The sequence below is a fragment of the Astatotilapia calliptera genome, chromosome 11 (genome assembly GCF_900246225.1).
Source record: "Astatotilapia calliptera chromosome 11, fAstCal1.2, whole genome shotgun sequence".
Taxonomy (NCBI): Eukaryota; Metazoa; Chordata; class Actinopteri; order Cichliformes; family Cichlidae; genus Astatotilapia; species Astatotilapia calliptera.
Genome location: NC_039312.1, coordinates 7,442,619 through 7,461,677, shown reverse-complemented (window position 1 = coordinate 7,461,677; position 19,059 = coordinate 7,442,619). Strand labels below are relative to the sequence as shown.

Below are 19,059 nucleotides of genomic sequence, written 5' to 3'. Positions count from 1 at the left end.
AAGAAAGTTTTTGTTTGTTTCAGTTTTTCATGCATTTAAAGAAACTATTTTGTCTGCAATTATTAAAACCGAAATATAAAAGTTAAGAAAAATTTCTTGATGGCTATAAATGTATTCACAATGGATTGACAGTGACAGCCGAGGCCAGAGACTGACAGCACTCAGCTGCCACTGCTGTGCAGATGAGTGCAAATGTTGCTCTGTATACACATGCACATATATTTATATACATACGTATGTGTGTGTGTATAAATATATGTATATACAGTGTGTGTGACAATTAGTGTTTTCCTGTTTAACCCTTTATGTAGCAAGGAACTGCACGCGCTAAGTTGACTTAGAGACTAATGAGACTTTTTGTCACAAAGTAAAAAACAAAAGCTTGTAATATTTGCTGGTAACATCCTCAGGCAGAAAATTTGAATTTCCAATCAGCGATCGCCCTGCAAAGACTTTGGGGTGAAGTAGAAGTGACGAGTTTTAAAAAAGTAATTTCATTTAGGTTTGGGTAAAATTTCAGTGTTTAACAAAGAGAAAAGCATGAAATAATGGGGAGAAATAACAGACTCAATGCATAAAATCATGCTAAAGCACTTGCTGGATCGAGATAAAGGATTTTATACAAATTACAGACTGTTCCAAAACTGAACAACATATTTGGGGTGAAATATGATAGTTTATATGGATTTCTTGGGTTGTTTATATACAGTTGAAATATTACCTCATTTGACTTGAAGGGAATTTGGCATTGCAGTACAACAACCTGTATCTTAAGTGGACTTAAAGCAGATGGTCAGACTTGTGGCTCAGTGTCATGCGGATGGAGAAAGTTAAGGAATCACAGCCTCAGCAGCTGGGTTGCATTTTGACCACAGACCTCGTGGCGTAGAGGACTGAAAATTGTTTGCAGAAGATGAAAAAATTAAATCAGCATTTGGAAATAATGTTTAACAAATCTAATGAGGGTACCAGGTCATCAAAGTGTAGCTGGTTTATGTGAGTCCTTGCTGGCTGCAGGTGATTATTCGCTTGCTGGGGTTTATCACGCTCTTTAACCCCAGCTGGTGTGGCACAGAGGCAGGCCACCCAGTTAGCAGGGGTGAATTCCCGATTTTCAGAATAAGAGCATGTGTTTTATTATTTTGTTTTTAAAAATTGTGCTTTTTGTTTTACTTTATAGAGATATTAAACTTGTCCTTTTACAACAGTGAGCTGAGATCTGAAGGCTCGACTTTTTCTTAGTTTCCATGAGCAACACCAGGGAAAGTTCGCTCCTTCACTTAAAACTAATAAATTCCAGTTTTTTTTAAAAAGAATTTGTCCACCATGATTTATCTCTGGATGTCCTCCACTACATGATTCACTGTGCCTTGTTCCTCTTCCCCGAGCCAACTTTGGTCCTGTTGTCATGTGCACAGCTGTGTGTCACCCTCTCACAAGCCTTTTTCTCATCGCTCACCGACCTGACCGAAGCAGAAGTGAAGTACCTCTGTGAACACAACAGGTGATTCACAGTCAGGACTGCTGTCAGCATCACCGCTGAGCTAAAAGTGCATCTCCGCGCTGGGCAGTGAAGCTGGATATAATTAACCCTGCGCTGAGCAGAATAAACCAGGAACGTGCAGCTGCCAGCGAGAATAGTTTGTTGCCACTGCAAGTGAAACATGAAACAACCGTATCCAGAGAGTAACAGGCACACGGTGGTTAACATTTCTGAATGCTGGATGTATGCTGTGAAAATGTCTCAAGAAAACTAGGAGCTGTACTACATCCTAACACATGTTCCAACCATGTGAAGATTTTCCAACTCATGTGTCCTGGCTGACACTAAGTGCTTCGCACATACCTTACATGAGCAGTTTGTTCAGTACTTATTTGTTTACTGGGACTTCCTTTGGGTGTAACAGTGGTGTGTTTGATAATCTGAAGCTTTAGTCTGCTTCACTTAGAAGCTATGCTCACAGAGTGGAGATGGGTCAAATGGTCAGTACAGGGCTACAGGTATGAATGTACAGTTAGGAGGAGGCCTTTATGTCCACTTCACGCTGACCAATGCTTGTTATAGACTGGGCCACATATACAAAAAACAAAGTGTCATTGTCCCAAAACCAATGTTAATTTTTCTCAAATGAAATGATTGGGACGTGATTTTAGTGCAGACTTGGACAGACCTCATGCACATCGCCAAACGCTGTGTTTTCTCCCTTAAGTTGCTCTGCCAGGCCTTTTCTTCCACCGCTCACAGATAGTGCTTGTTTGTGGGTCTCTCTGCCTTCAGCTTTGACCTCAATAATTGGAAACCTGCTCTGCCGGCTCGAGATCAGGCATGTGACTGAAGAATATAACACTTTTTTGCCTCGAGAAACTCTGATCAGTCTGATCAGTTTTGCAGCATTTGGATGAACCTGAGCAGAGTGCATAGCTCCGCATACTTAAAAATTCACCCTGCTTCTTCTAACAGCAGTTAAATCATCAATAAACACAGGCAGCTCATGACATAACACCGCCTCCACCATGTTTGACAGATGTGATATGCATCGGATCATGAGTTGTTTCTCTCCGTCCCCAAACTTTCCTCTTTTCAACATTCTGACAAAAATTAATCTTGCATTCATCTGTAAACACTTGACCTTGTGTTTCTTTGTTCTTTGTTTTTTTTTTTCAGAGTTGTGCTGAGATATTTTCTGGCAAAGTCTAATCTGCACTTCTTGTTCTTGTGCGTAAACAGAGGTTTGCACTTGGTTGTAAAGCCTCTGTATTTCCATTCAGGAGGGTGTCTCTCGATCGACCTTGACATTTACCATTTATATTTACCTCCCTGAGAATGTTTTTAAATTGGTTATATATTGTGAGGTTGTTTCTCGTAACTATGGAAAATAATCCTGTCATTGTGCACTTTAGTTGTGTTTTATGTTATCTGAATTTGCCATTGAATAACCAGGATACAGACCTCACCTGGCCAATGATTCTCTTTGGCAGTCAATGGACTGAGCCTCTGAGAGTAGGGGGACTGTGTATATTAATGTCCAAAAAACCCTTTGAATTAAACCAGAAAGCCAGCACTACAGTCACATCTTGATTGTTTGATTTAAAATTCACTGTGATGATGTACAGAAGCTAAATTACATAAAAACACCCCAAAACTATCAGACTATAGCTCTTGATTAACCTCCTAAGACCCGAACTCTTCCACGACATGCATTTTTAATTTCTCTTTGATATTTGGGCTGATTGGGAGCTGATTAATGTAAAAACAAAGAATTAATAGATTTTTTAAAACCTAATCTTTGTTTCTAAGAAAAATAAGAGCCACATATGAGGATATTCGTTTAAAATTTAGATAGGACAGTAGCAGTATAATGTCCTCGTAAGTGGATATCAGGCCCTTGTAGAGCAAAATTGAGTATTTTGGTCTAAATAACCCAAAATGTGATGTCCACATATGCGGACGCCAGGTCCTCGGAGGTTAAATGCTTCTGTTATCATATCTCACAAAAACCCCTCATCTTTTTCTACCAGGTCTTTTCAATCTTAACATCTGATATTTTATTCTGTGTACAGATTGAAGAAGTGAATAAGTAAAAACACAGGAGACATCACTGCAGAGGAAAAACATCAGCTCTGTGTTGTGAAGTGGAAAAAGCTTCGGCATGGAAACCTGAATATGGGCCATGGAGGTGGATTAGTGTACCAGGGTACCATAGGGTCAGACCTTATCACAGCAGCTCTTATCATAAGGACTGTTTGATATGGCCTCAATCATTGTTGAGAAACGCTTCGGTTGCTTAGTCTTTTTCTTTTTTCTTCTCACAACATTAAGGCTCACCAAGCAGTTAAACTGGAGGCCAAACTGTTTCTTTAGATAATGTTTGGATGATCTCACTTCATGTCCACACGTCAATAACACAGAAAGACATATTGCAGTTTTTGCATGCCTTTATTGTTTGGAGTTACCTGCTACCTGAAGATAATTACAATATTTACTTAAACTTGTGTACTTTTCCTCAACTACTGTAATTTCCATGAGATACTTCTTGTGTGTAATATAACATGTAACCGTGCGTTGCCTTTCACAGTTTAACACTGAGAACATTTTCCTGGTTGAAGTCAAATTCTCAGTGCAGGATTTGTTATTGTATCACATAGTAAAAGAGCTGCCATGCTGTAGAAATGCACTGGGGTCACGTAGAGATGCGGGTTGCACAACAACAACAACTGGTAAAGGGGAGCTGAACTTAACACTCTTGTTCATGGCCCAGGTTTGTGGAGCAGTGACAATAAAGTGACACTGTAGAAAAGGTGGGTCAAGGTGACAGATGGATAGATAGTCACTCAGACAACATGTCCCGATGTAGTCCAGCACAGCTTAGAAACACCTTCCATGCTTCATATTCCTTATCATGTTTGCCGGTGTAACTTTGAAAGTTATGTAACAAAGGAAAGATTACAAAAGGATATATGTATGTATATATATATATATATATATATATATATATATATATATATATATATATATATATGAATCGCCCAGAAAACTTCACGCGGAGCTTTAAAACCAACAAACGAACAAGCCAGGTTTGTTTTCATTCAGACGCTTGTTTTTTTCTCGATATCCATAAACACTTCATAATCTACCAAGCGTACTTTGGCCTTTTGGTCATAAAAGTTCTCGAAACATCCAGCTTGGCCCTCTCTGACCCGAAGAGCAACTCCTTCAAAAGCTTCACTAAGTCAGATCTAGCCTGACAATCTAAGAAACTGCTGCCGACATCATTTTTTATTCCTTTGGGTAACTATATCGACCGTTCGGGTAAAGCTGTGCTGCTGTATCCATATACTGTATCTCCGCTTTGCTTAACCCCACAGATGAACAGTATGCTGACACAAATTGTCTCTGGCGTGCTGTTTTTAAAAAAACAATTAAAAAAAGTCTCCCCTCAACCAGAGTTTGAGTCTGTCAGCTACTGGATAGGGACACGAGGAGCAGGATTTCTGGGAATGAAATCAGAGCTTGCTGCTAAATAGGGGTTCCCTCTTCCTTCTGGTAAATGCAACCGGGAGCGTAGGCAGCCAGCTCTTTTCCCCTGGTGGCTTTTAATATAAAGCCAGGCACATGTGCTGAGAAAATAACAGAACATGTTTATTTTATATGCTTTTATGGTTTGGGATTTGTTGACTCAGCAGTGGATGTGCATTCTTGGCAGCTGTCGAGTTGCTTCTACGTCCTTCCAGTATAGTTGCTTGTGTTTGATCAGTGGAGAATGATACCAGCCATTCACCATCAGAGAAACTGGAAAGTGAAGTTAAGCAATGTTTTTTTTTTTCTTTTTCTTTTCTTTTGTAAGGAAAGCTGCATGTGATGAGGACATTTGTAACATTTAGGGACCCAGTCTGTGTGCTGAGGTTGGGGCAGGGTCATGGCGATTTAAGTTTCGGTGAAGCTATTTGCACGTCCAAGACACTCGTACATTCCTGCATTTCCACGTGGGCTCCTGCCCGTTCCTACAGTTAACTAGGAATCCATACAAAGCCATCCATATGCTTTTCTCAGACTTTATTACATCACGTAAAGAAGGAATTTGATTTCCTGGAAAGATTTCAAGTTAAAGGAGTTTCCTGTCTGGCTCTGTTGCTAGCCTCCATGCACCTAATGTTTCCAAACATTGGATGCTGTTTGATTTAGATTTCCCTTTTTTTTCTTTTATATAAGCGCCTGAACCTTCCAACCACTTTATCAGGCTTACCTCGCTTTATCAGAGAGTAACGTGAGACAAGGCTTACATAACACATAGTCCAAGAATATTTCTGACCTCTGATCTTCAGAGCACTTAAACTATGCAATAACCGCTCCACCAAGTTACATCCTGGACTGTGACCAGACAGGACCCATGTGTCAAAGCTGGCTTAAGAGGGTTGTGCCCTTTGCAACTTCAAAAGCAAGACATATTCTTGGCAAATGTGATTGTAGATGATTGTGAATCATTGGGAGCCCTCTTGTTTTTAAAAAGAAGGTTTTTATTTACTTTATCAACATGTGTAAAATACAGTCAGAATGTCTTTAAATAGTTAAAATGCTGTAAAAATGTAAATAAACTTGAAAGCAAAGATTTTTAAAACTCACAAACCCAAATATTTATTCACAATAGAAAAAGAAAACATATCAAAAAAATGTACAATTTCAAGAAAAAAATTGACATTTTGATTGATGGCAACAATGTGTCTCAGAAAAGTTGGTATAGGGCCATGTTTGCTACTGCGTAGCATCCTGTAAACATCTGGAAACTGAGGAATGTTGTCCCATCCTTGTCTTTTATGTGATTTTAGCTGCTCAACAGTCCTGGGTCTGCTTCATTTCACTCCAAATGTTTTTGCTTGGTCAAAGGTCTGGACTCCAGGCAGGTCAATTCAGCACCAGGACTCTTCTACCATGAAGCCATGCTGTATGCAGTTTAGCCTTGTTTTTCTGAAATATAAAAGGCCTTCACTAAGAAAGATGTCATCTGGATCGAAGCATATGTCGATCTAAATCCTGATTGGTCCGACCACAGAACAGTTTTTCTACTTCCAGCCCATTTTTCTTAAAAAAATAGTAAATCATAACTCAATGAACCTAATTAGTTGAAAAATATTCCTCCAGCTGTTTCTTTTTAGAACCACTTGCTTTTTTAACCCTGGTAACACCTTTTCATCAAATTTAAAATGAGATAATATTTTTCCTGAAATAGTAAAATTACTTAGTTTAAACTTTTTATATGTTTTCTGTCTTTTATAGGGAATTAAATATTGTTTTTTTTTTAGGTTTCATGCCAAAATATTTACCCTAATTCACGAGTCCTCACTGTAAACACAGACGTAGCCCAAATGTAAATCTTATCTCCAAAAAGGAAAAAAACAGCCTGATCTTTGCTTCATTTTAACATTTCCTGCTGTAATTATCATTCACAAGTGAAATACTTTGACGGTTTAAATAGTGTATGCAATAAATAGAGTAATTTACATTTTTGTTTTAGCAAATAGTGGAAGTTTCTCTGGTCACTTTGCACTATAGGTAAACATTCGCACATTCTGACACATGAAAAATCTAAAATATTTATTGATTACTTATCGAGCAGCTATTCAGTGTATGGTGGATAAAGACTTTCAGATAAGGAGACAACATTAGCCACAAAAATAACTGATTATCACATGGTTGAGAAAAGTGTGGCTTTTTGTTAGCATTACTGCTGGTAGAGGCCATGAGTGCTCCACAGAGCTGCCACGTTAAGCTTGTAAACTGAAGCTTGATAAGTAAAAGTAACAAAAATTGGACTGTACTCTCCCTGCAGTGATTGGAGCCCTGCTACTCCATGGTCATTCGTCACAAGTAGTGTTAGGAGTGGGATCCACGCAGCAGAGAAAGAATATGATGACGAGATGGTGAAAGAAGCAGAGTCAAGAGGAAGAACCTGATGATGGAGTAGAGATACCAGCTAACCAGGGTGCCATGGCAGCAGGTAGTCCTCAAGACACGCTGGTGGAGCCTTGCTGCTCGATGGCCTATAAAATTTACGTCTGAGAACTGGTTTCACTCCTGTGTTGATCTCACAGGATCGGTGTGTTGTTCACCATACAGTGTTTGTAGTCCTGACTTATTAAGTACACCAGTGGGAAGACAAGCCTGGTTACAACGAGGCAGTGTAGGTCTGCCACAACAGAAGGTGTAGAGTAAAAGGATGTGTTTACTTTTTCAAAGTTTCGCTTTTTCCCTATCTGACAGGTGCGTGTGTGCACAGAGCAGAGAGTGCATGTGCGGCACAAAGCTCCTTGAATGTGTTTTGGCGTGTCTTTATTTTTTCCAGGTGCACTAGAGTTCACTTTAGTACTACTGTAATCAATCAAGCAGGCAACAGAGGGAGCCTGACGTCAGCCGCACAGCCGCTTGCGTAACCTCACTCCGCAGTGCCATAGATTTTTTCATATGGAGCAATCTGGAAAAGTAAACTTGCTCTTATCACACATTCCCTCTATCTCAGGTAGGTCCCGGTGTCCGGCTTGACTGGTCAGCTCAACCAGGTTGTATAGGCAGGTTATCTGCCACTGTGGCAGATTGATCTTAGAGGAAAACCTAAACGGAAACTGGGTGAATTCATTTGCAACAATCCAAGCAGATTTTGATTCAAAATCACACTTGCAGTGTCATGTCACACACGCAACAGCTGCATGGCTGTTTTTAGCCACACTGTCCAAAGTTACATGTGACGCCCTCTCTAATAATAGCAGACACTTGGTGATCTTGTATAACACGTCTGAATGTGCTCAGTGTTAAATGAGAAAAAGAAATCTCCTATGGGGGAAATAATTCACTTGGACTTTGGGGGCCCTGACAGACACAATTCATCCACTGTGACAGGCACGCTGTTATCTGTGCTCACACACAACTGATCACTGTGGCAACATCAGTTTCCAGCCGCTTCTTACGACATCCTGTGACGTCCAAACGTGTCCCATTCACTTGAGACGAGCTCACTCCACTGCACTGTTCATCTTCTACTCGCTGAGGCGTCTGACAACAACAGCGGCCGCTATCTGATGCCTCTTAGGATGGAAGTAATTAAAGATTAAAAAAATCACAAATATCTTGAATAGAGTTTCATTTAAATTCTAATAATGTGCACTCATGGCTGCCAGATTTCCTAGTAATGTTTGATTGTGGTTTAAAGTGGGAAATACAGCTGTCTTATGTGTCATTTGTTTAAGGTGTGTTTAAATACAGGCTATCTCACCACGCCTACAAGACTCACAGTCTCAGTTGCTGTAGTTCCACCAGGATGTCAAACTTGTGTGTAAATGGAGGCTACAATAACAAAGACATGAATTAACAAAAGGTGAGGTAGGAAATAAAAGCTGCTGTACAGATACAGGCGGTTTGTGTAAGATGTCCTTTTGTTCCACTGCATTAAAGTCTTTTCTTCTCATCCAGAAAAGGCTCCCCCCGCTGACACAGGGCTGTGAGGGAACCTGAGAATGTCAGGTGAACTGACATTTATCTGCCTTCATTGTTCACTCGTCGCCAAGTGTTTCACATTCAGGGGGGATGCTGGCTCCGCTCCCAGGATGCACAGCTGCCACACGGTGGGCTATTTATAGATGCATGACGCAGTTTTCTCACCTCAGTACCCGGCAAACACCCTCAGCTGGGGACGCTTCTGCCCAGATGTCGACATCACGATGTCTTAAATGAATGAGCCCGACTCCCGCTTTGACCTCTGGGAGCTTTTGTGAGGCAGGGTTATGCATCTACTTCCGGCTGTGCATCTGCTGGCAACACCCGAGTAGTGGTCGAACCCGAACACAGGTACACATACGTCTTGGGAAGACGTTTTAATGTGCGTGCCTGCCTGCGCGTGTTCCCAGCCATCCTGTTTTTACTGCTTCATTACTAAAAACACATTCAGGTCGATCCTGAAATGAACTTTACTCTCTTGTAAACATTTTACAGGTGCACAAACAACCCGAGTTGACAGACAATGTGACGTGTGGGATTTTATAAATGATGATATATCTTAAAAAGAGGAAATTGCAAAACTTATTGCCTGTATTGTTCACTGACAAATTATATACCCAGAAAATCTGAGGGCCTTCACTGAGAGAGTAACGTCTGCTATTGTGCGTAATGTCTACATTTGCGTGAGGACTCTCATTAAGGGCTATTTAGTGCATTTAAACACATAATAGGCTGCATGCAAAACAGGATATACAGTTAAAGGCAACAATAATGTGGCAGTTGTCCACACCAGTAAAAAGCGGAAGAGTTTGTGGATGGTCTTGACTAGCGCAGAGAGTATTAGGCATGAAAGACTGCAAATGTTCTGCTGAGATCAGTGGAATGACTCTGTATCTGCACCAAATCACATAAAAACCCAATCAGCTCAGCATGGAAGGAGACTATAGTAGAAAGCAATGGAACTGAAAAGTCTAATCTAAAAAGATCATTATCTGAGTCTTTTCATAAACACCAGCACAGCCATGAGCAAATTAAATCGGTGAATGAATAAATGACTCTCATATCAAGTTTCCACTTTAAACTTTCTCTAACAGCGATAACAGCAATAAATAAATCAACAAATTCTTGGATGGAAAAAAGTATTTTTGTTGGCTATAACAGAGGCCTGGGTGAGGAAGACTCACAACTATTTGAGAAGACTGTAATATGTCAGAAACAAAATCTATAAAATGGGTTACAGTCTTTTGTCTTGTCTTCCTCGCCTCAATAACAAGCCGGTTGCGCACATAGCTGGCCTTCCCTGAGCCTGGCTCTGCTGGAGGTTCCTTCCTTTTAAAAGGGAGTTTTTCCTTGCCACTGTTACCAAGTGCGTGCTCATATGGGGCTTGGCTGATTGGTGAGGTTTTCTCTGTATTACTGTATAATGCCTGGAGTTGTTGGGATTTGACCCTATATAAATAAACTTGAATTGAATTGAACTGAATTGAACTCTTAGGAATTAGGAGGGTAAGCAGCAACCAGGTGGTGCAGATTAAATGAACTCTGTTAACGGATCATCAGCAAGTGTGTTCACAGTTTTCTGGTCTGGAACATTCATGTTTGCGTTAACACAGTCTTCCCAGTTGTGGATGACTCAGAATAGGTCAGAGAAACCTCAAAAAAATCCATAAGCTCATCTCAGACTCTACGGGCCTCAACTAGCAAGTTAAATGTCAACGTTCATGACAGCACAATGACAAAAAAACTAAAAAAATTATGGTTGTTTGGAAGGGTTGCTAGGGGTGGTGGAGGGGCGATAATTTGGGCTTGTTTTGTGTCCACAGGATCTGGGCACCTTGCAGTCACTAAGTTGACCAGCTCCTCTATAAACCAAAGTACTCTGGAGTCAAATGTGAGGCTGATGCTGTGTCACACAGCATGACAATGAACTTAAGCACAGCAGCAATTCCACAACAGAATGGCTGAAAAGGGAAAATATTCAAGGTGTGATTATGACCCAGTCAGATTTCAGATCTTAACCTGAATGAAATGATGTGGCAGACCTTAAGAGAAAGCAAATGTCTGCTAACCTCAATGAACTGAAGCTATGTTGTGAAGAACAGTTTGCAAAGATGATGCAAGAAACTGATAAAGTCACACAGAAAATGACTATTTTTAAGTTGTTGCTGATAAATGCGCCTCTACAAGCTGCTGAATAATGGATGTAGTTTGTCACGTATTTCCCAAATTGGGAACTGAAAGTAAGAATTTGCAACATAAAAATTAATTTTGCGCTCCTTCTATTGTTTGTAAATTACTACTTTTTTTTTGTTTAGACAAAGCAAAAAAACAGAGCTCGAGTAAGAACTACTAGAAGATATACAACTGCTGACAGCTAGACTGTTTTAAAGAGCCACAAGCCAAGAAGGAATGGGTATGAGAGTGCTTTTATCACTGCAAAGATACAAAGCTGAGTCCGCAGAGCTTCCAGGAAAATCTCAGACTTCGTTCGGTTTTTTTTATGATTGCTCTTAAGGCTTGCATGATCATTAATTGCATGATCAATTGGACAATATAGACGCAAGCATACAGCAAAAACATCCTGTATGCTCTGCAAATATTTCCCCATGAAGAAATTTGAAAAGGTTGCAAGGTGAAATGCGTGTGTCGTGTTTGCACAACTGTAATCTAATCTATGACATATCACTAATAGCTAATATTTCTAGCAGCACCGGAGCTGAAGCGATGCAGATCCCAGGAGTGCTGGTTTGAAGGAAAACCCTGATGGTATGCGGGGTTGCACCGCAGATGGAGCAGAACTCACCGAGCTGTCAAGTACGTCACATGAAGGGTGTTCCCTGCGGGCAGGGCAGGGCATCCATAATCAATGACCAAACACAGCAGCCAATCACAGGGCTCATGCTAATGAGGAGCCTTTAAACCCTCTGGACCTTCGCAGACTGACCAGATTTCAGCAGCACGCACAGAGAAAGGAGCAAACTGCGGCTCCCACTGAAACATCCACATCTGAGAAGAAACTTTTTTTCCCCCTTCTTTCTTCCTCTCCGGTCTTTTGCCTCCAGTAATAATATCCGGATCTGCTCACACAGGAATTATCGCACTTTGAAGACACCGAGCTGAGCTGGGAGGAAGCGCTGATTCACACTCTGCTGATTTCTTTCTCGGGGTGGGGGGGACTTAAAAGTTCACAACGCCATGTCTGGTGAGTCGGATCACAGTCGGCGGTTCTGCGTGCTGTCTTGGGATCAGGTGCAGCGCTTGGACTCGATCCTGGGCGAGGCTATCCCCATCCACGGCCGAGGAAACTTCCCCACGCTCTCCGTACAGCCCCGCCAGATTGTCCAGGTACCAAGAGAGAATTAAGAAAAAATAAAATGATAAAATGTTTCACTTTTATATTGACAGCTCAATTTGAGCCAAATTCATGATATTTAAATTATTAATATCAATCAGGACCTCTCAGTCAAGCAACGTCTTTTTTTAAATTAAAAAATCGTATTTTCTTCTTTCTAGTTTCATGTGAAATACTAATGGCACAATAAACTACCACAAAACAAACAGTGCTGTACTCTGTTGAACACTGGAAACCCCTCACCGTCCTCTGGTGGCCTACTGATCCATTCAGGATGTAACCCTCTCGGTTCCTTGGCTCCCTCCTTGCTTAATTGTATTTCCATAACATAATTTTGTTTGCTTTGTTTCCTCATTCTGGGGCTAACTTTGCGTTGCTATTTGGAGCAGTGCTGTTTATTCCTTAGCAGATTACTGTGTCAAACGTTCTAAAAGTTTCCTGCATGTCTGCTTACTTCATCCTTTTGCTTTGTAGCATTTAATGTTGATTTACTGGCACATAAAAAGTCAAAATGAAGCGTTGGTTTCCGTCATATTCAAACAGCAGACAGAGGGAAACCTGTTATATGCTGGCTTTAGCGTGGCCCTGAACGGCTTCCACATTTCCAGCCTCTAATGCATTGTGGCTGGATCACGTTTCACTTCCCCTGTGGTGTATCTGAGTTCGTTGGCAATGCATTAAAGTGCTGAGAAAATCCCATGCTAGAGTTTCAAAATGTGCATACAGCTGTTAAAGAATCCCCCCCCCCTTCTGTAATTTACTCACTGACATATTCAAGATGAGCTCAGCAAACATGCGAGCCCAGGAGCTTGATGCTTGTGGTTGTGGAAAAGATGAATGCTCCATTTAACATGCAGAAAGGCCTAAATGCAGGTTTGAGACCCAGATGAGGGGCCTCTCAGGCTTGCTCTGGACTCATGGAAACCCCGTAGAATGCATCTATGATTCATGTAGGGAAAGCTAATGAACCTCCTGGCAAGATGTATAAAGTAAGGCTATTTATCCTTGTCTTTTGAATTGATCTAGGTGAGTACCTTTTATGCTATGCATCACACAAGGCATGAGTGAGTGTGGGGCTTTGTCTAGCTGCGGGGTTGGAGGTATAAACATGCTGTGTCCGATACAGCATCATGAAGCCCTGCAGGAGTAAGAGTCCCGCATCAATTAGGATAACAGCATATGCTCTGCTCAGGGTTTATGAATGAACAACACACATTTTCACATGCCCTTTCTTCATTATTATTTAAAGAAAGACCGACTAGTTCAGATGGAGCTGGAGTCTTTCTGGAAGGATTTGATCCTAAGCCAGCAGAATAATACCTGGGCTTCCAGGGGAAGCGAGGGGATCTTAACTACTCACCTGCATCCAAGCATGTAGGAGCAAAGGAAGGAGTTCAGTGTGGGGCTGAGTGAATTTTACTGTGATTGGCAGATCAGGTTGGTCACAGAAGAAACTAGAAACATTATCATTGCTTCTAAATGGAATTTGAACCCAATTGGAGCTTCTTTATGGCCAAACAACTGCAACGCTTCTAGGTTTCAGTTATAATTTTGTTCCTCCGCCGTGTGATGGGATGACTTGTCTTCAAGTGTCTGTCAGTCTGTAGCCTGACCCAGTATGTATAAATAGCACTGTCATGTTATCTGATCACCATGGGAGGGATTGTCAACAGACACTAATCTGACAGGTTAGTGCCGGTAGGAAGATTTAGGATTGCATGCGAGGCGTAACAACTAATTTGTGTAGCAGGTTCGGCTGTTTCAGTTCCCAAAATGCTGTGACGTCAAAGTGCCGCTAACACATTTAGTCAGCTAAGCACATATTTACACTCTTATCCTAATCATCTCTAGCGTCTGCTGTGCATATGCCTAATTAAAGTGACAAACTTCCCAAATAGACTGACGGATAGAACAAGGAAGCTGCAGCTCTTACCACTCGACTCTTTAAATATTTCCAAATGTTTGAGAACAGAATGTTTTATGGCGCATGTGGGGTATCATTTCCCTTTGGGCATGTAAGCGCAATCAATCTTTGATGACTTATTTGAGGACTCCGACCCTTCCCTTCGCACCTAATAGCGATGATGTAGATGATCCTTTTCAGATGTGGCTACACAAAGAGAAGACTCCTGTGTTTAAATATGTGCTGATCACTGGAGCAAAGGAAAGGCTATTGACCCTTAATGCCAGCTATTGATTTGACTTGAGTCTTTTTAAATGCCATTTTTGATCCTATGAAGCAATTACCTTCGCCTCCTGTTCAAGGAAACTGTATGTTATTAATAAGATTGTATTTGTCTCGTCCCTGTCCAGGTTGTGCGAGCGAGGCTGGAGGAAAGAGGTGTGCATGTTAAGGATGTGAGGTTGAACGGCTCGGCTGCCAGCCACGTGCTCCATCAGGACACGGGACTAGGCTACAAGGATCTCGACCTGATCTTTGGCGTGTCGCTGAAAGATGACCAGGCCTTCCGTCTGGTGAAAGACGTCGTGCTGGACTGCCTGTTGGACTTCTTGCCAGCCGGGGTCTCTAAGGAGCGCATCACAGCACTGACCCTTAAAGAGGCCTATGTGCAGAAACTTGTGAAAGTCTGCAATGACACGGACCGTTGGAGCCTCATCTCGCTGTCCAACAACACAGGCAAGAACGTGGAGCTTAAGTTTGTGGACTCTTTACGGCGGCAGTTTGAATTCAGTGTAGACTCCTTCCAGATTTGCCTTGATTCTCTGCTCTTGTTTGACCGCTGCTCTGAGACGCCCATGTCTGAGAGCTTTCACCCCACCGTAATTGGCGAAAGCGTGTACGGGGACTTCAAAGAAGCTATGGAACATCTGTGTCAGAGGACCATAGCTACTCGCACCCCTGAAGAAATCAGAGGGGGTGGCTTGTTGAAGTACTGCCACTTGCTCGTGCGAGGCTTCAGACCCTCGTCAGAGGCGGACATGAAACAGATGCAGCGCTACATGTGCTCGCGCTTCTTCATTGACTTCCCCGACATAGGTGAGCAGCAGAGAAAGCTCGAGGCTTATCTGCAGAACCACTTCGCCGGGATGGAGCACAAGCGGTACGAGTGCCTCACGACTCTGCACCAAGTAGTGAACGAGAGCACAGTGTGTCTGATGGGCCACGAGCGGCGCCAGACGCTCAGCCTCATCTCCATGCTGGCGCTGAAGGTGCTGGCTGAGCAGAATGCTATCCCCACGGTAACCAATGTGACCTGTTACTACCAGCCAGCGCCGTATGTGCAGGACATAAACTTCAGCAACTATTATATTGCACACGTGCAGCCGCCACAGGTCGCCGCGTGCAGTGCTTCATATCAGACGTGGCTGCCCTGCAGTTGAGCTGGTGTCAGGGCGCGGAGGTCACTGTGTCTCCACTGCATCGCTCTGTCCAGGATGTGGACTGAAAACAAACAATAATGAAACCCATTTGCCAAATGTGACTTTATAAAAACAATCCTGTACTGCTGTACATCTGATTGAGCCGACAAGTTTTTTTGTTTTTTTTCTTTTTTTTTTTCTTCATTTTTTAATTTTTTTTTTTTTCCACTTGTTTTCTCTTGCAAGAGAAGAATCTGTAAGATTGCTGGTCATTTCTGAGATGTAGCGATAATATCTTTAAGTATTAAAAAAAACAACTTTGTCAGGTGTGCATTTTTGAGGAAGCAGACAATGAAGCTGGTGGTGTTTTCATACCCTGGCTTTTATTTTGTTTTATTTTTTTAAATTTCATACGGACCAAAGATATGTAGTTTTTCTTTTTTGTTCTTTGTTCTGAAAGGGAATGTAATCACACTCCCAAGTGCCTTAAAAAAAAAACGACAAACAAAAATCCCACAATGTTCTGAAAACATCTGTAAAGTGAGAATTGTGCATCCAGTGTTTTCTAGATTACTCGGTTTCTCTGCATTCATTTTTGAGGGTGTGGTTTGTTTTTTTTTTTTTTTCTCCCCCCCCCTCCTTTGGTATTGTGGTTATTTTCTGCTGGCCTGTAATGATTGTTGATATTTTAATCTTTGGTTTTTAGGACTGGTCATTGTCTGAGCTGCTTCAAAATTCACACAGTTGAGTTTTTATATTGTTACGTGTCCACAATAAACAATGTGCTTTGGCCAAGACGTGACACACAGTGACTCAAAAGTCTGTCCTCTTTTCCTCTCGGTGTTTGGTCCCACGCTTGATCAACTGATGAGTTGGTTCGTTTGCAGTAACCAGGACCATTGAAATGCATACACTGTTGGCCGGAGTCACTTGCATTTGTTAAACTGGGGCTGAGGATCCATTACAATCTGAGGACATGAACCATAAGGAGGCTTTTCTAAAGCACAATGGCTGCTCTCTGTGATACTAAAGCTTTATAACAAAGGCTGGCTTGTTCTCCCAACCCATGTTACTGCTGGAAACGCAGCCCAGTTTGCTTGACTGATACTATATCCATGTCATTTTGTCTGAGTCAAAATCAAAAATCCTTAAACACATAGGTCTTTCTCTTTTTAAACACTGAGTGACTGAGCCCGTATGGATTCATAGCAGACCACAGATCTTCTTATTTGGGCCAATAATTACATCTACTCAGAAAACTGAGAACAAAAACATCATTTTTGCCATACCGGGTATGTGACTCTCACGCATGTGTTCTTGTTTTTTAAACAGAGCTACTCACGCTGATGCTGAAAGGCAGAATTAGACATGTGGTATTATTAAAGCGATGCACAGCCCTGTCTTTGCATAAATCTGTTAAATGCAGGGTATTGGTCTTGGTCACAGAGTCAGGTCGCTGTGGAGTAACAGTGCTGGAGCCAAGATAAAGTACAGTTAGCCTGATCATTTTTGCAATATGAAATTATTTTACTTGTGTCTTATCTTTCACACATGGCCAGAATAGCCTGTTTAGAGACTGTGGACTCCCAGTGCCTTCAAATCCTTAGAAAGTCTTGACGTTCTGTTCCACTCTGCATTTAATCATTAGTTATTTATCTCTAAATCTTTTTTTTTTTTTTTTTTTTTTTGGTACAGTCTTCCTTCCATCATCCCAAACTGGTTGCGGTAGAGGTCATCATCACACACTGGTTTGTGGTCTCGCAACTATGGTGGTCCTGAGAGGTCAAACACTCCATTGAAAGCAAGAAATGACAAATGAGAAGTTAGAAACAGACTTTCGGTCACAATGCAGAAAAATCTGTTTAATGGTACATTTGACTCTAAAATATTATTTTCCACAAGATTTATTTATTTATTTTTTAGCTCTGAGTGACTTGAGCGTAAAATCACTTACAAAATGTTTCCTGGTGTAATAAAGTTTGACATTTAGGGGTTAAAAAAGTCTCCTTATTTAAAATTATGATGCTATTTAAAGGACAAAATATAACATTAAAGGTTCTCACAGATCTGATCTGTTTATAGTTAAACACCGCCAACCAGATTTCTTCCTGTTAAACGGGAGTTTTTCCTTCTCACTGTTGACAAGTGCTCGCTCAGAGGTGGTCGTCTGATTGTTGGGGTTTCTCTCTATTATTGTAGGGTCTTTACCTTACAATGTCACACACCTTGACTGTTGTTGTGACTATATAAATAAAATGGAATTTAATTGAGTTCAGTCATTTTACAATAAGGGCAGGGGTAATGCAGTCATGTTTCCTTGATTTTCATTGGTAGATGAAGCATTTAAGAGTTGAGTAAGAGATGAAGGTTACAGGGGAAACATGATGTTATGGTTCGCACTATGCCTCAATGCAAAAAGACCCTGGGTTTGAATGCACCAGTCTGCTGAAAGCTTTGTGTGTGGAATTTGCATATAGGTACTCTAGCTTCATCCCACACTCTGAAGACATGCATGTCAGGTTGCTTGTGGTCCTTGTTAGCCCTGCAACAGACTGACTCCAGTGCAGCCGCCACCCTGAATAGAATAAGTGTTTACCATCGCAGGTTGCGAGAGGGTTGCGTCCTCTTAAAGGTGCACATAAATAAAGTGTTTTTAAAAACCTACACTCTTCATTCATTGTCTTTTCTGCATTCAACCCTGAACATGATCATCTTTTCTTACGCTCTATAAAATGAGAGCTTCAGGAACATTGAAATTTAAGAGCCACAGAGTTACGTTTGGTGTAAATAGCAACAAGCTGACTGGAAATGATTTCTTGCTGGTTTGAACTCCTCTCCAATGACAATCCCCATTAATCTGTCATGATCACTGGCCCTGCTTGCTCTGGAACACTGTGTGCTCTCTTTTCTTTTTTTTCATTTTTTTTTTACCCGCGATATATTCACCACACGTCCCAAAGTGTGCGTTCATTTCCCATTCCTATAATGTTTGCACACTAGTCAAGCGGCAACACAATGGTTTCAGTGGTTCTAAGGTCAACATTAATCCTTGTGTGAAGATATTGTCAATGGCTTCTAGCTAAAATTCTGACCTGTTATGGTATTATCATATGAAACATTAGATTATATGAAAGAAAGGAAAAGTGAGCTATGTTGCTGATAGATTTATAATAATAGTGGCAGTGGTTGAAATGAAACATTTTATCATAGAGATAACAAAGCAATTTCTGTGAGAGATTTAATTCAGGCTTTAATTAGGAGTTTGTGTGCGGGCTGAGGTTCTGCACACGCCTGTGCAAAACCAGGGTGAGGACAGGACAGAGACGCAGTAATGACAGAGATTTCGCAAATTTCTTGCCACAACACAAATCAAACTCACCCTGTCCTGGTATGTGTGCTATTA

General features: G+C 41.3%; 1 protein-coding gene across 1 annotated transcript; it reads left to right on the top strand.

Annotated features, from left to right (window-relative positions):
- Positions 1-11,597: 11,597 nt before the first annotated feature.
- tent5ba (terminal nucleotidyltransferase 5ba) lies at positions 11,598-16,468 on the top strand. The gene is made up of 2 exons (XM_026185287.1): positions 11,598-12,328; positions 14,649-16,468. The coding sequence occupies exons 1-2, from the start codon at positions 12,179-12,181 to the stop codon at positions 15,675-15,677; spliced, it is 1,179 nt and encodes a 392-aa protein (XP_026041072.1). The 5' UTR covers positions 11,598-12,178; the 3' UTR covers positions 15,678-16,468.
- Positions 16,469-19,059: the final 2,591 nt, after the last annotated feature.

Coding starts and splice junctions, on each gene's coding strand:
- tent5ba (XM_026185287.1), top strand. CDS start 12,179: ATGTCTGGTGAGTCGGATCACAGTCGGCGGTTCTGCGTGCTGTCTTGG. Junction 12,329..14,648: donor AGCCCCGCCAGATTGTCCAG/GTACCAAGAGAG, acceptor GTCCCTGTCCAG/GTTGTGCGAGCGAGGCTGGA.